The sequence below is a fragment of the Panthera leo genome, chromosome E2 (assembly GCF_018350215.1).
Source record: "Panthera leo isolate Ple1 chromosome E2, P.leo_Ple1_pat1.1, whole genome shotgun sequence".
Lineage (NCBI taxonomy): Eukaryota > Metazoa > Chordata > Mammalia > Carnivora > Felidae > Panthera > Panthera leo.
This window is the reverse complement of record NC_056693.1, coordinates 57,610,556-57,624,007: the sequence shown is the minus strand read 5'-3', so window position 1 is coordinate 57,624,007 and position 13,452 is coordinate 57,610,556. Positions and strand designations below refer to the sequence as shown.

The window sequence follows — 13,452 nt, the reverse complement described above, 5'->3', positions numbered from 1 at the left end:
GATGACTGATAAAGCCAACGACACGGCAGCTAAAGGGAGTCTTGCGGGGGGCCTCGGACAGACCCCTCTGTGTGGCCCTGATTCTGCAGATGGGCAGGGGAGCACAGCACGTCCAGGGGGCGTGGTGGAGCGGCTCAGCCGGGTACCCATCATCTGAAGCAGGCGCTGGAGGGGCCCACACACCCATTCATTTGACCTTAATTCTCGAAATGCATTCCGTGGAGGCATGCACCAGCCCTGGGGCCCAACACTGGCTGGGGGATGGAGGGACCTCCAGTCTGTGTGACCTGTCCCAGCAACAGGGCTGTGCTTTGTTTGGTGACACTGCCAGACCGGCTGCTGTCACACACTCACACACACACACACACACACACACACACACACACACACACACACGAAGCCATCATAAAAACGAACTGAGTTTCGGGACCCGGTCTTTGGCTGGCAACGTTGCTCAGATCATACCAAGCCTCACATCTCCTCTCCCGTCATCCCCAAGATGCTCGTGCCACAGCTCAGACAATGCGTGCTCGTGTCTGGAACATTCCAAGGAGGCATCCCACGAGGGAAAGCGTTCCGGCACTGGCCGGGTGGGTGACTACAAGGCATGTATTTGCTGCGGTTGAGAGGAGACCGTAAGGTAAAGGCCGAGAGTTGAGGAGGTAGAGGGGGGACACAGGAGGGGAGGACGTGGGGAAAGGAGAGAGCCCGCCAGGCCCACTTCAAGGTCAGTGCCCAAGAGGGGCGGGTGGAGGCAGAGGGATCCAGACTGATGGCCACTTTCACGCCGGGGGAGCCGCAGGCTGGACGCCTGCCATCAGGGGTCAGTCCTGCCATCAGGGGTCAGCCCTCGCGGGTCACCCCTCGCAGGGGTCAGTCACTCCCCCGCTGTGCCTGGCACAAACCCGGGGAGAAGAGCCGTGGTTCCCAGACACCAGATGGGAGACGAGGGGGCGGCTGCAGAGTCTGCAGGAAAGAGGTCACACGGCGTGCGAGCTAAGGAGCCTCACACCTGCCACCAGAAGCCGCCTCTGCCCGGCTGTCGGTAACACTGGCACAGATTTCTCCGTCATCTTTGTCTGCTTTCGGAGAGCGTGGTGGTCTCGCAGCCGCCAGAGAAACCTCTTTTTTCTGGGTCTCTTCACGGGACACACAGCCCACGCTTCCCCCAGGGAGCGAGCGGCAGAACCTTCTATGCTTCAGAAGGAAGCCGTCGGCCGAGCAGGCACGCTGCAGACACGTCTGTGCTGATGTGGCTCTAACACAGCCGCGCAGAGCCTGTGAGGTCCCCAGGGTGCCCACAGCCAGGGAAGAAGGTCCTTGCACCGCTCTCCCTCCCTCCCTAAAACATGAAGGGTGTCTTTCCTCCTGGAGCTAGCTTCCTGTGACTCCAGTTCCCGTCACACGGTGGGGACCCGACAGAGAGGCGGCGGGAGCCCCGGACCCACCTGGCCCGCCCTGAGACACCCATGGCCCCCTCGGCCTCCCCCCCCACTGTGGGAGCACGCCCTACTCCGTTCCACTGCTGAAGAAAAGGCTCCCAGATGGTCGCCAGTGACTGCCCGGGGTCACTGGCCAGCTCGTGATGTCCTTCTCTGCATCCGCATGTGCACCCCACCCTCTCTCTCTCCTGCTTGTCCGCTTGGTCCTATGTCACAGGCCTGACACTCAGGAGTATGGACAGTCACCTTGGTTTTAGCCATGTAACCCCAGGGACGCTTTGGCATGTGGATGGGGGGAGCATTCAAGGCAGAGGGTGGGTGGGGAGGTCGGGCAACCAGATTCTTCTAACTGCTAGTTCTAGAGCAGCGTGGAGTGGCTCTGGGTGCTGCTGATGTCATGCAGGGTCATCGGGTGGGGTGACAGCCAGTCGCTGGCCCAGGAGAGTGGCGGGTACCCTCAGTCCTCCTGGGGGGGTGCCTCGGGCGACCTCCCGTGGCCTACTCAGCGGTCATCTGCTCGATGTGGTCGCTCAGCAGCTTGTACTGCTCTGCAAAAGAAAACAACGTTAATTCTCGGAAGAAAGACGTCGACACGGGCAGGGAGGTCCTGCCCCCCTCATCGACCAAGCAGGATCTCGCCAGGAACGGCGAGCACTGGCTTCTGAAGACGGCCAGGGCCACCGAGCCCTCGGCGGCCAGCACGCTACACGTCTGGCTCCTGGAAGGGGGCTTCTCGGAAAGCGGGTGCCTCTTCTCGTGGAAATGACGTGAGGCCGAGGAAGGCACCGTGCTGCTGGACGAACGGCACCGGGGCACCCAGGCCCGAGTCCTACCCACCGCACAGCGCTGCCTGGTGGGCAGGGGCCAGTGTGCTTGCCCAGCACCGTGGGGCTGATGACAACATTCCGGGACGTTCCAGGGAAGCACTGGGCATTCTCCTGCCTCCTCAGGCCACTCCTCTGTGGCCCCTTTAATTTGGTGCAGGATGGAGAGCTTTTGTTTTTGTTTTTGTTTTAAAGAATACTGTGTGAATCCAAATTCATGTAAGTACTTAAGTGGAAGGCTTTTTAGGCCACAAGGGAAAGTTTTGGTAGCAGGTGGGATGACCCACAGAGGCTGTCTGCACTAGTAGATTAGGGGAGCGGACATGTAACGTAGCCTCTTTCGTTACAGAGGTCAGAGCTTCTAGAGAAACCTCGAGACCCCCTAAGCCCGCCCCCGCCTTCTCCGCCTGTCCCCATACCTCTCATGGCAGTGTGGCTCAAGAAACAAAACCAGGCATACGGTGGCCGCTTAGGGGAGGCAACTCAGGGTCGGAGCTTGGCCACGGTCAAGTTCAGAGTCTGAGCGCCAGGTTACATCTTGGTCTTTGGCGCTGTTCGTAAACACTGAGCTGGTAAGCACCCCCCCCCCCCCCCCCCCGACCAGTCCTGCTTATGCAATGACAAGTGTCCCACGCGTCTGCACAGACAGGAGAACAGGACCGGTGAACCTGCCAGACAGTGTAGCACATTTCTAATTGAAACACCGGCAATGCTTTGAGCGGGGTGGGAAACTCCCAGCAGGCTGAGCGTTTGTTCCTAAAACCTGACGCCCCCGCCCGCCTCCGGCCCCCGCTCACCCTCGTCCAGATTGCCGATCACCGCCTGCTTCTTCAGGAAGTCGCTGCACAGCTTCTGGTTCAGTCCGAACGCCAGCATGTTGTGAGTGAACGTGCTGGGGGGAAACACCCGTGAGCTAGCACCCTTTCTGTTCCCCGGGGAGGAGGGGGAGCCGGGGCCCGACACGCAGCCCCCCTGAAGGTGCTAGAAGCGGGACTCAGCGGTGGCGTCCCCGGCCAGCCGACACCCTCACCGCGAGACTGGGGTTAGGACGCGCGTTCACTAGGAACCGGAATCCAGCCTCGATGTCACTCGTCGTGTGCTTTCGAGCCATTTGAGGACACGCAGCTACGACGACGTGGTGTCATGGAGGCGTGACGCCGTCGGGGACGGCACCCCCTCTGCCAAGCGTCTCCTCTGGGGGCCCCTTGTCACCGCAGCTGGGCACCACGAGGACGGGTCTTCCCGCAGGAGAGAAGCCCAGCTCGGCCCCGCCCGCCCCCACTCAAGTCAGGGTCCCCCCGGGGTCCCGGGTGGGGTGGCCGTCCCGGGCCCTCACCCCAGCTGCCCGAAGGTGATGTTCTCGTTGAAGCGCAGGCTGTCGTTTCTCTCCTCCTGGGTCATGTGGCACCACTTCTCCCTGAAAGCACAGGTGACAGGAGAGGGTCTCAGGACCCCGTCGCATCCCCAGCCGCTCGCCCCCTGCCCTGGTCTACAGGTGCTGCCGGTGCCCGAGCGCGGCCTCCCTGACGCGGACAGGGAGCCCCGTCCCCAAAGAGCCGCTTGCTCTGCGTTCGCGCAACGCCTGCCCGGGTTCTCACACGCTGCCTGGGGAGCCCAAACACACACTTAATCGCCTCGTCCTTCCGGGGACGAGGAGACCCCAAAGCTCACACGCTTCCTACTGACCCAGAGGTGACGTGCGCTTCGTGCTCGCCCAGAACGTTCTCTAGGAGGCGAGAACACCACCCTCCGTACCCTTCTCCGTGGTTCAAGGATGGGAGGTCCCGGGCCCATCCGACAGGCAGAGAGATGGGCAGAGGGGACAGGGCCCTACCGGCGCCCCGGGGGAGCGGGCGTACAGAACCCACCGGGGAGGCTCGCAGGCTGGCGCCACGTCTCCAGGCCTCCCTGGCTCTTCGGTGGGGTCCGCACAGCCTCTCGTGGCCAGGAGGCCCGGGGAGCAGGGGAGGCTGGACGCGCCGAAGGCCACGCTGCCCTGTTAGGCGGGATCTTGGCTCTGCTGCCTTTCCCCGCCCTGGCTTCCGCGTGGCCAAGGTTTAGGCTCCGTGCCCCTCCCCAGAGCACACAGATAAGAGCCCGGTCTGTTGGGGGCCCCCGCACACCGTCCCCCACGACCACCGTGAAGAGGCGCTAGGCCTCCGGCACCAAGTGAGAGAGTAACGCGGTGTGCGTGTGGCTGTGCACGTGGAGGCCTGAGGACAGAACCGCCCGTCCCGTGTGGGGGCACAGACACCAGCCCGCACAGCGTCTGGGGTGGGGAGGGGGTTCTCTGGGCGGCATTAATCCTGTGTCGCGACTGAGAGCCGTCTCCAGCAGCTCTCTGCAGTGTGCCGTCTCCCCCTCCCCTGGCGGGGCGCCCCTGTCTCCAGGGGACCGGGGTCCGTCCAGCCCCGGCACGGACCGCTCCGTGCCCGGCCCCTCGGGCTGCCGGCAGGGGCAGATGCGTCTGTGGAGGAGACGCGCGTTTAAGCCCATTTCCCCTTAAAACTTAAGCTCTGGGTGATGAGTCTGACTCGACCAAGGTTAGGAGAGAGAAAGAAGCCGAGGGAGAGAAGAGGCGGAGTGAGGGAGTGAGGGGTGGGGGCAATGGAGAAGCCAAAGGAAGAGCAAAAGAACCAAGAACATCGAATCTTCGCTGCTGCCCACCCGCCGGGCCCAGGGCCACTCCTGCCGCTGCGGCTCAGTGGGAGGCCACAGGGCATCAGGGGCACGAGAGCCGTGAGGGGCGGGGTCACTCCCCGTCTCCTCGTGCCGATGACAAGATGCCCATGAAGAAACCCAGAATATGCTTCCAGGCATGATGCTCATCCCATCCCGTTCTCCTTCCCACCCTTTCCCTCCAGTGGTTACCCTTAGGATTGTCCAGGCCCACAAATCCCCATTCCACCACCGGGCCTGCCGTGTACAGTTGCACAGGCTGTGCAGTGCACAACCCCACACCATATAGGAATGACTCAGGGCTTCTGACCCACCTGACCTGGATGCAAAGGTGATTCTTTTTGCCATGGCTAGGGCTAGAAGTGGGACATTTAATCTGACCTCTGAAAAAAGAGGTGGGAGGTCATTAGCAAGCCACTCATCAGGTGACGCCCGCAATCGAACCAATTCCTTACAACGGAGTTCAACACCCAGTGCTGGTCGAGGTCTCACAGCACACGGAGGGCAGAGCGTGTGTCTAAACTGCCACAGTGGGAATGTGGAGGTGAGCAACAGATACCTTTGGAAAAGGAGGCTTTTCCGCCTCGGAGTATCATCAGCCGAGTTTACCAGAAAGCAGATGGAATGCTGGCCTCCCACCCTGATCTCGAAGGAACACTCGCCCTTCGACTCGCCCTTCGTCCGGGCGAGGCCCGGGGCGTGTGTGTGCGGTGGGGGCGGGGGACATGTCCTAGATGCGTGGGGTCCGACCACGTCTGCTCTGGGTGAGAGGGCCCAGGGGGCCCGGAGGCCGGCATCCCCTTGTGGGCTCCAGGCCGACCAGTCTGGAGGTGGCCGGGATGTTCCAGCCCTGCTGGGCCTCAGGCGCGGTCCTAAGAAGCCTTGCCCTCGGGAGGCCGTGGCTAGTCGCGCCCCCGCCCACAGAGACTGTGGGAATGGGGGGGCTTTGTCCTAACGGGGGCATCCCAAGCCCAATTGCCTCTTTTGTAGCCATCATAAGGCTGCCCAAGAAACAAGATTTCTCATAAAACAATAAGCACTAAAAATACATCACCGATTAAAGGAAGCACACTTTGGGAAGTTTCCAGCAAAGAAACAATCATTGTATCAGAAACCGTATTTTGAAGAGGCAGGCCTTTCACTCTGAAAATATATTACAAAACATCTCTGACAAATACGAAGGTCAAACGATTAAAGTCAGACCCCACCGTGGCTCGAAGGAAGCAGCCCCGTTCTAGGCCCTTCTCTTCAGGGACCCCCCCCTCACACACACACACACACACAGACTCCATGCCGCACGGTGGCCGGGAAGGAGGGGGCGGCTGTCCTCCCTCCCTGTGGCCCCTGCACACCTCGGCGCCTGGCCGCGGAGAGGCAGGTGCTCCGCACCCGTCCATGGCTTCGAGCCGGGACCAGGTTCCCCGGCGTGAAGTCAAGGCGGGGGGCTCGAGGGCGGCTTAGGGGGGGCCGGAGTGGCCAGGGCAAGGCTGGAGGCGCACAGAATCGGACTTCGCGGCTCACTGTCTGAACCGACCCCGGGCCTTCTGGGGTCTCGAGTGCCCTATCTGTTTCCTCTTCCTGGTGCTCTGTCCTCTGCAACCTCCCACCCGTCGCCGGCCTGTCCCAGGGCCGGGCGTGCCCCCGAGTCTGGGCTCCGCCCCCCGCGGCAGCTAGCGGGCAGCTCCCGCCCTGAGGCGGCCCTGGCGGGGACCCCGGCCCTGTAACATGAACAAAGTCACGTGGACACACACCTCTTCTTCTCCTCCTCTCCAGCATCCCCTCTGGAGCGGCAGCAGAAACAGGTAAACAGAGGAACATGTCAAAGTCATGCAAGATATGTGGATGGAAAAAAGAGAACAGCGAAAGGGGAGCGTTATTACAGGCAGAAACAGAGAGACGCAGAGAGACGGGGTACTCGAGACTGTTCGTCCGCTGGGGGCCCGACAGCTACACAAGCGGCAAGAGGAGACCCCGTCCGCCTACAAGCATCTAAGCATTTCCTGCAGCCTGGCTTCCTGGCAGAGCGTGGAATTCTCTCTCTAGAATCTCCCGGATGGTTCCAGCATCTCCCCGCTCGGCGTGCTCCCTCCGCCTCCCTCGGGAAAGGCAGCCGCAGCACGCCACAGGCCACCCCGCCCCGTCAAGGTGAGCTGCCCCCCAAAAAGAAAGGCTGCACTTGGGATCCCCCCAGTGCTAGCGGACCGGTCTTAAACGGCACGCACGTGCTCCCTCCTGCCAGGGAGAGTGACTGGGGGTGGGGGGGGGGGTCTCCCCCCGGTTAGAGAGGTTCAGGGGCTTCAGGGTCCCATGACTGGGGAGGGGGCCAATACAGGGACGCGGGACCGGGAGGGCTCTGCCGCACTTTCCTGCCCAGCCGCCATACACAGTGGGCAATGTTGGCTCGCTGTGGCCAGAGAGGCAGTGACCTCCAGCCTCGGTGCCTCCGTGGAATGGTTTACAAAAGGGGTCTCCTGACGTGGCAAGACCACCCTCGGGGATGCTGGGGAGGTCTGTTCAGGCTGCAGACCAGAGGTGCAAAGCTGAATGTAGCAGCCGTGTCTCCAGACATCAGCTCTCTGAGCAGAGTCCGCGGCGGGGGCGGCCGGCCCTGCGCCCCACAGTCCCGTGGCCGCGGTTCGTGCTCAGGATTCTGATTTCTTACAGCGACAGGCAGAGTGGAGCCTGGGGGGGTCCCGATGGTTTCATTCTGGGGGAGGAGGCGGTTTTTAGGAGGGTCAGGGCAAGTCATGCCAGAGCCCAGGGCAGAAAGCGCTCATGCAAGCTGTGGACCCCCACCCACGAAGCTGTGCGTGCCCAGGACCCTGCGGGCAGCTCGCAGGGCACCGGGGTCAGAAGGAGCTGAATGGGAGACAGACGCCGCGGACCCAGCCATCCTGCTTTCCTCTTCAGGAACCGGAAAATAAAGCCACTCCCTGGTCTTCTCCCCCAAGGCGAAGCGAGCCCAGGCGTTGCCCTACCTGGTGGTGGGAGACCGTTTTCTCCTCTCACAGTGCACAGCGTCAAAGAAAGCCGCGTTCCAGAACCTCAGCGTGTGCCTGCGAGACAGAGGTGTGCGTAAGTCCTCTCCGGGGAGGGCCGGGAGGCGGGTCCCGGCACACGGGAGGGGTAAGGACGCAGTGTCCCACATCTGTAGGAGTTTCTGATGAGTCTCAGACGCGGAGCAGAGAAGGAAAACAACGAGCATCCGCCTTTGTCCCAAACCGAGGTGGCGCTCCTGGCTTCCGGCCAAGGGTCACAACAGCACCTGCACCACTCTCCCAGGACAAAGGCGCAACGCGGGCGGTGTGTGGGCGGGACGGCGGCCGGGCGGGTGAACCCTGCATCCGTCGGGCCAGAGCCGAAGCTACCGCCCGCGGGGCACGGACGAAGGCCGTCTTCCGCTTGTCCACCCGCGCTGGGCCTCCCAGCGGAAGTGGGGCATTTGGGGGCACCTGCTGCCTTAGGTCAGGGTCTAGTAACATAAATGGGAACCCGGCACCGACAGGCCACGTGTAGAGAACAGACACGTTCCCAGGGACACACGAGTCAGAAACGTTCTCCTTAAAGAACTACGCGGAGGGCGTGTGGGCCAAATCCGGCCACTGCCCCTGTTGGTGTCAAACAGGTTCTACCGGAACACAGCCGTGCCCGGGCACACTGTCCGTGGCGGCTTTTGCACGGCAACAGTGGAGTTGAGTACTTGCCCGCAAAGCCTGAAATTTTTGTCGCTTGGCCCCTTCTAGAACGGGGTGCCAAGCCCGCTGCAGGTGATAAGGCAGCAGCCGAGTCGCAGCCCAGAAGGCCCGCGACAGAGCCCCGGACAGGTGTGACGTGGCCGGTGGCTTCTCCCTGCTTCCGCGGAACCTGGCCACGCTCCTGCGCCAAGTTCTCCCGGGGCCACAAGGCTGTCTTCGAGGGAGGGGCGTGTGGGACGCCCTGTGGGCTCTAGGTGCTGCCTCTCTGCCCGCTTGTGAGTGAACACAACCCAGGGATGGGGAGGCTCCGGAGGGACTACAGCAGCACGAGAGGTCGAACAGAGCAAGACAGAGGGCAAGGTTTCCCCTGATCCCCGGTCTCTCGTTGTAATGACGACTTTCGTCTCTGTACGTACGGAGGAAATAGCTTTACTGGGATAGAATTCACATACCATGAACTCAGTCTTTTAAAGCAGACAGTTTCACAGTTTCTAGTATATTTGGAGTTGTGCCACCATGACCACTATCTACTTCCAGAACACTCCTCATCCCCCGTCCGGCACCCCCGTACCCATTAGCAGTCTCTCCCCTCCCCCTACTCACCTACACTGCCTCCGGGGACGTGCCTCACCTGAACTGTCTCCTATGAACGGCATCAAACACCAGCTGGTCTCTTCCATCTGGCTTTTTCACCGGGCTAACTATTTTCCAGGTTCCCCCACGCTGTCACCTGTCAGTGACTCTTTAGGTGGCTGAATACCGCGTGTCGCGTTTCGCATGTCCACGCGTGGACATTTGGGCGCCCTCCACCCTTCGGCCATCACGCGCCCATGTGCATAAGGTTTGCCTTGAGGACCCGTCTTGGCTTGTTCTGAGCACACCGTCGCTCAGAGGGTAACTCGACGCGTAACACTTCGGGGAACTGCCAGGCCGTTCTACACGGCGGGCGGCCCGGTTTACATTCCCACTGGCGCCGGAGGAGGGTTCTGATCTCCCCGTGGCCTCACGGACACCTGCCGCCGCTGGCCTTTTTGATTGTGGCCCCCCTGGCAGGCAGTGACCGCAGTTGCTGGGGGAGACAACGGTGCCGGGGCTGCGGCCTTACCAGATGGGCTGCTGCTTCAGGTGCGTGTACAGGTAGATCTTTTCCCCCTTCCTCTCTTCCTCCGGGCTGCACACGGTCACTGCGGGGCGGGGGGCCGGGGTGAGAAAGACCGACCGTGGCTCTGGCTGCAGCCACGCCTTGGCGAGCCCCTCGGGGACCCTCCCGGACAAGGAGTTTGGTTCCTGAGTCCTCTCCCCAGAGAAGTTTTCCCCGGAAGTCCAACACGAAATGACCGACCGGGTGGAGAGAAGTCAGGGGTCACGCACGGCATCATATGCTGCCGGGGTGGTGGGGGGAAGGGGCCCAGATATTCAGGGGCCACTCGGTGGGGCTGCTAATGCCCAGTGGCCGGGTCACAGGACCAGGGGCGCTGTGGTGGCCACACCCGGGCCCCCGCCGGGAGCACTCACCGGTCTTCTGCGGCTTCTCCTTGGGCTTGCTCTCCTCCTCCCTGGGGGAGAGACACCACAGCGGTGACAAAGTGACCCCCTGCACATTTTCTCAGCTCTATCCAGGCTGCTGAGCCCGGATTATGTCTTGCAAGCAATGGGTACATTTACTGCGACTGTCTCTGAAAAAGTGTCATTAAAGCAACGCTACATTTACCAATTGCCAATCTTCCAGAATTGAGATGTGGCATTTAGGCTACCTTGCCCCATTTTCTCTGAATCCAAAGCTGCCTGCACCAGACGAGGAACGGAGCCAAGTCATGGTGGAAACCCGCCGTCGGAGGTGACAGTGGGGACTGCAGGGGGTGGACGGGCACCGGGAACCCGGGCACTCTCTTGCTGACGTGCCCCCTTTCCTGGGAGGTCTTCACTTCGACACCCCATTCTCAAGTGCCCCGACCCAGAAGGCTCCCAAGCTCCTGTGGGAGAACAGCTGTCCCGGGGGACAGTGGTCTCTCCACCGCCCACTGACCCTCACCAGAGGGCTTGTGATCCCGCTCCTGCCCGCAGGCAGTTTCCACACGCTCCCCATCAGTCCCCTAGGGGACACCCCTGCCCAGCAGCCAACCCAATGGCATTTGCAAAGCACAGAAAACTCGGGGTGAGGACTCAAACGGGGCCGGCCGCCACGCTTCCTGGGAGCGGCTGGCAGTCGCCCAAGGTCACCAGACTCCCCCCCTGCCAGGCCAGGGCCTCCCAGCCACCGCCACTGGCGGGCCGAACGCGGCCTCTGCCGTGGGTCCCAGAGGGACGCACACCCGGCGACACCTACTCTTGTTTCCTGACCAGGGGTCCCTTCAGCTTGGTCTCCAGCCCCCCGAAGAAGCCCTTGACGTTCTCCGTCTTGGCCGACGTGTTCTTCAGCAGCCGCTCGGCGATGTCCTTCTTCTCTGCCAGCCAGCTGTTGGCGGACTTGAGGTAGGAGTCGATGCTCCCCGCGGGTTTCTCCTTGGACTCGGGGGGCAGCAGCTGTGGCTTGCCTGGAGGGGGGAGAGGCGGGAGGGGACAGGAATGGAACCACACTGCGTGGCAGGAGCCGTTCTGTGGCGGCGGCCGCGACACGCAAAGGCCCCCAGATGCCCGGGAAGGCGGAGGGTGACGCCTACTGTGTACGAGAGGGCAGCCAGGCGCATAGGGGCTAAAAGAAACAGGTGAGGAGCCAGCCCCGAAGAAGCTGGAGGGCCTGAACCAAGAGTGTGGCTTCCCGGGAGACGACGGTAAATAGGCCAAGGCCCCCTGCAGCAAAGGGTCGCCTGCAGGACAAGGCGCCCCCTACAGGCAGAGGGTCTACCCGAGGTCAAGGCGCCCCCTACAGGTCAATAGGTCTCCTCCAGGTCAAGGCATCCCCTACAGGCAAAGGGTCTAGTCGAGGTCAAGGCGCCCCCTACAGGCCAAAGGGTCTCCTCTGAGTCAAGCTGCCCCCTTCAGGTCAAGGCACGCCTATAGATCAAGACCCTACCTCAGTCAAAGATACCCACTTTGGGGCAAAGTGCCCCCTCGGGCTAAGGTGCCGAGTGTCCCCTACTAACGTAACCTGCTCTGTGCGCAGATGTGACTCAGACGAGCCGCGTCTGCTGTTCTTTGAGAAGGAGGAGCCACGGTTTGGACCAGGGGATCCCATGGATGGAGCGCCCGCTCCCATGGATGGAGGCCAGTGCTGGCCTGGCCTCGAGCTGAGGCCGCCTGACCAGCTATCGCCAGCAGAAGCGAGGCATGGCGAGGACGGGCAGCTGGGAGCGGAGAGAGGGCGAAGCCACGCTGCAGAGGACGTGGGGTTACAGCACGAGAGCAGACCCGTGTGTCCTGGGCGGGGGGGGGTGGGAAGGGAGGCCAGGCTTAGCGCTGCCCTGACCCGGCTCTAGTCCACACATAGGCCCCAAGTGGCCTTCTGCCTACGGCGGCCTGAACGAGTCCCTCTGTCATGCCCAAGGAACTTCACGTAGGGAGCCTCGAGCTCCAATTACCAGAAAGTTCCAGCGCAATGAGCCAGAAGAGCTGTGAGATCTCGGGATGAAGAAGAACCCACACTCTTCGTGAGGGCCTCTCCAGCCCACACCCAGGGACGCTTTCCTCCCTAAGACCCTGGCCCGCTCCCCTCCCCTCTCTTCAACAGCCATCCACCTCACATTTTGCTAAAACATGAAACTGATGTCCTCACATCCCGCTATTCCCGAGTCTACCGTGAAACGTCCCACCAAACGAACCTGTTCTCTCTCCTCCTAGCTGCTGGGTGGTCTCCTCCCTACCATGGATAGTCAACCTCATGACCCACGACACAGACCGCGTCTTCTCCCGTTTTAGGAATCTCACTCATCAGGTGCTTTTGTTTTCTGGAAGCCTCACGCCTTTGCCTTTAATCGGGAGAAAACCCTCACTTGCTGTCACGTTACAGGTTGACAAGTCTGGGGTTTCCACGTTTGTCCCCACGGCCGTCGCGTCCCTGGGCCTTACCGATGTGGTAGTAGGTGAAGCACATGGTCATGAGGTTCTTGGCAGGCCCGAAGTCGTCCATCTGGTGGCACCTGATACGGGAAACGAGGCTGACTGAGTAAAAAATTGTTGTGCCTCTCCCTCAGCCTGGCCTCCCTCCCTTCGAGGCAGAACAGGAAAGGCTCAGGACGCTTAATCCTACACACAGGAGCAGCGCCAGGACTGGAAGTCGGGCCTCGGGTCTCAGGCCAAAACCACTGGCCCCAGGCCACGCGGCCCTCCAGCCCCTAGTCTCAGGAATCAGCAGTGAGTTAGAGGGCCCATGCTGTCAGTGGTTTTCAGTTACATCAGAACTGAAGTTACAGAAACTGAAGTTTCTGAGTTACGTCGGAATCACCGCGAGGGCAGTTAAGATGTGGACTCCTGGGCCCACCCCCAGAGTCTGGTTGTGTGGGTCTGGGGCAGTTGGCCTAAGAACTTGCATTTCTAACACACTGCCTTGTGAAGCTGATGTTCTGATGCTCCTGGGCCCCGGGACAGCACTTTGAGAACCACTGGGAATATGAATACCTCCCTGCCCTACGTCACTTGCTGAAAAATCTAATTAGTATACACAAGAACCTTTCTATACTCAAAAATGTTCTCCAGATGTAAAGGATTATCATTATTGTATTGTTCTTACTCTGTTAAGATGTATGAGCTACACAGAGGTCCGGTCAACTCAGCAAGCGAAAAGGGGGGGGGGGGCGGGAAATCTTCAAACAGGGGCCCCGTCTGCCGCTAGGAATGTGCACTGCGACAGCTGCAGATGTGACGGTGACGTCTACC

The 13,452-nt window shown here is 61.3% G+C and overlaps 1 protein-coding gene across 8 annotated transcripts in view; it reads right to left on the bottom strand.

Moving 5' to 3' along the window:
- Window positions 1-436: 436 nt before the first annotated feature.
- The window catches only part of KIAA0513 (KIAA0513 ortholog), a 59,407-nt gene continuing 46,391 nt past the window's right edge, over window positions 437-13,452 (bottom strand). For 5 of the 8 annotated variants that reach the window (XM_042920811.1, XM_042920808.1, XM_042920812.1 and 2 more), the window contains 10 exons: window positions 12,646-12,716; window positions 10,967-11,174; window positions 10,156-10,196; window positions 9,746-9,824; window positions 7,924-8,001; window positions 7,608-7,652; window positions 6,697-6,726; window positions 3,603-3,683; window positions 3,064-3,158; window positions 437-1,990 (listed from right to left, as the gene is read on the bottom strand). In XM_042920811.1, the coding sequence (XP_042776745.1) occupies window positions 1,941-1,990; window positions 3,064-3,158; window positions 3,603-3,683; window positions 6,697-6,726; window positions 7,608-7,652; window positions 7,924-8,001; window positions 9,746-9,824; window positions 10,156-10,196; window positions 10,967-11,174; window positions 12,646-12,716 (778 nt within the window). In that variant the 3' untranslated portion in view covers window positions 437-1,940. The other 3 variants (XM_042920813.1, XM_042920814.1, XM_042920815.1) reach the window with 3 other exon arrangements.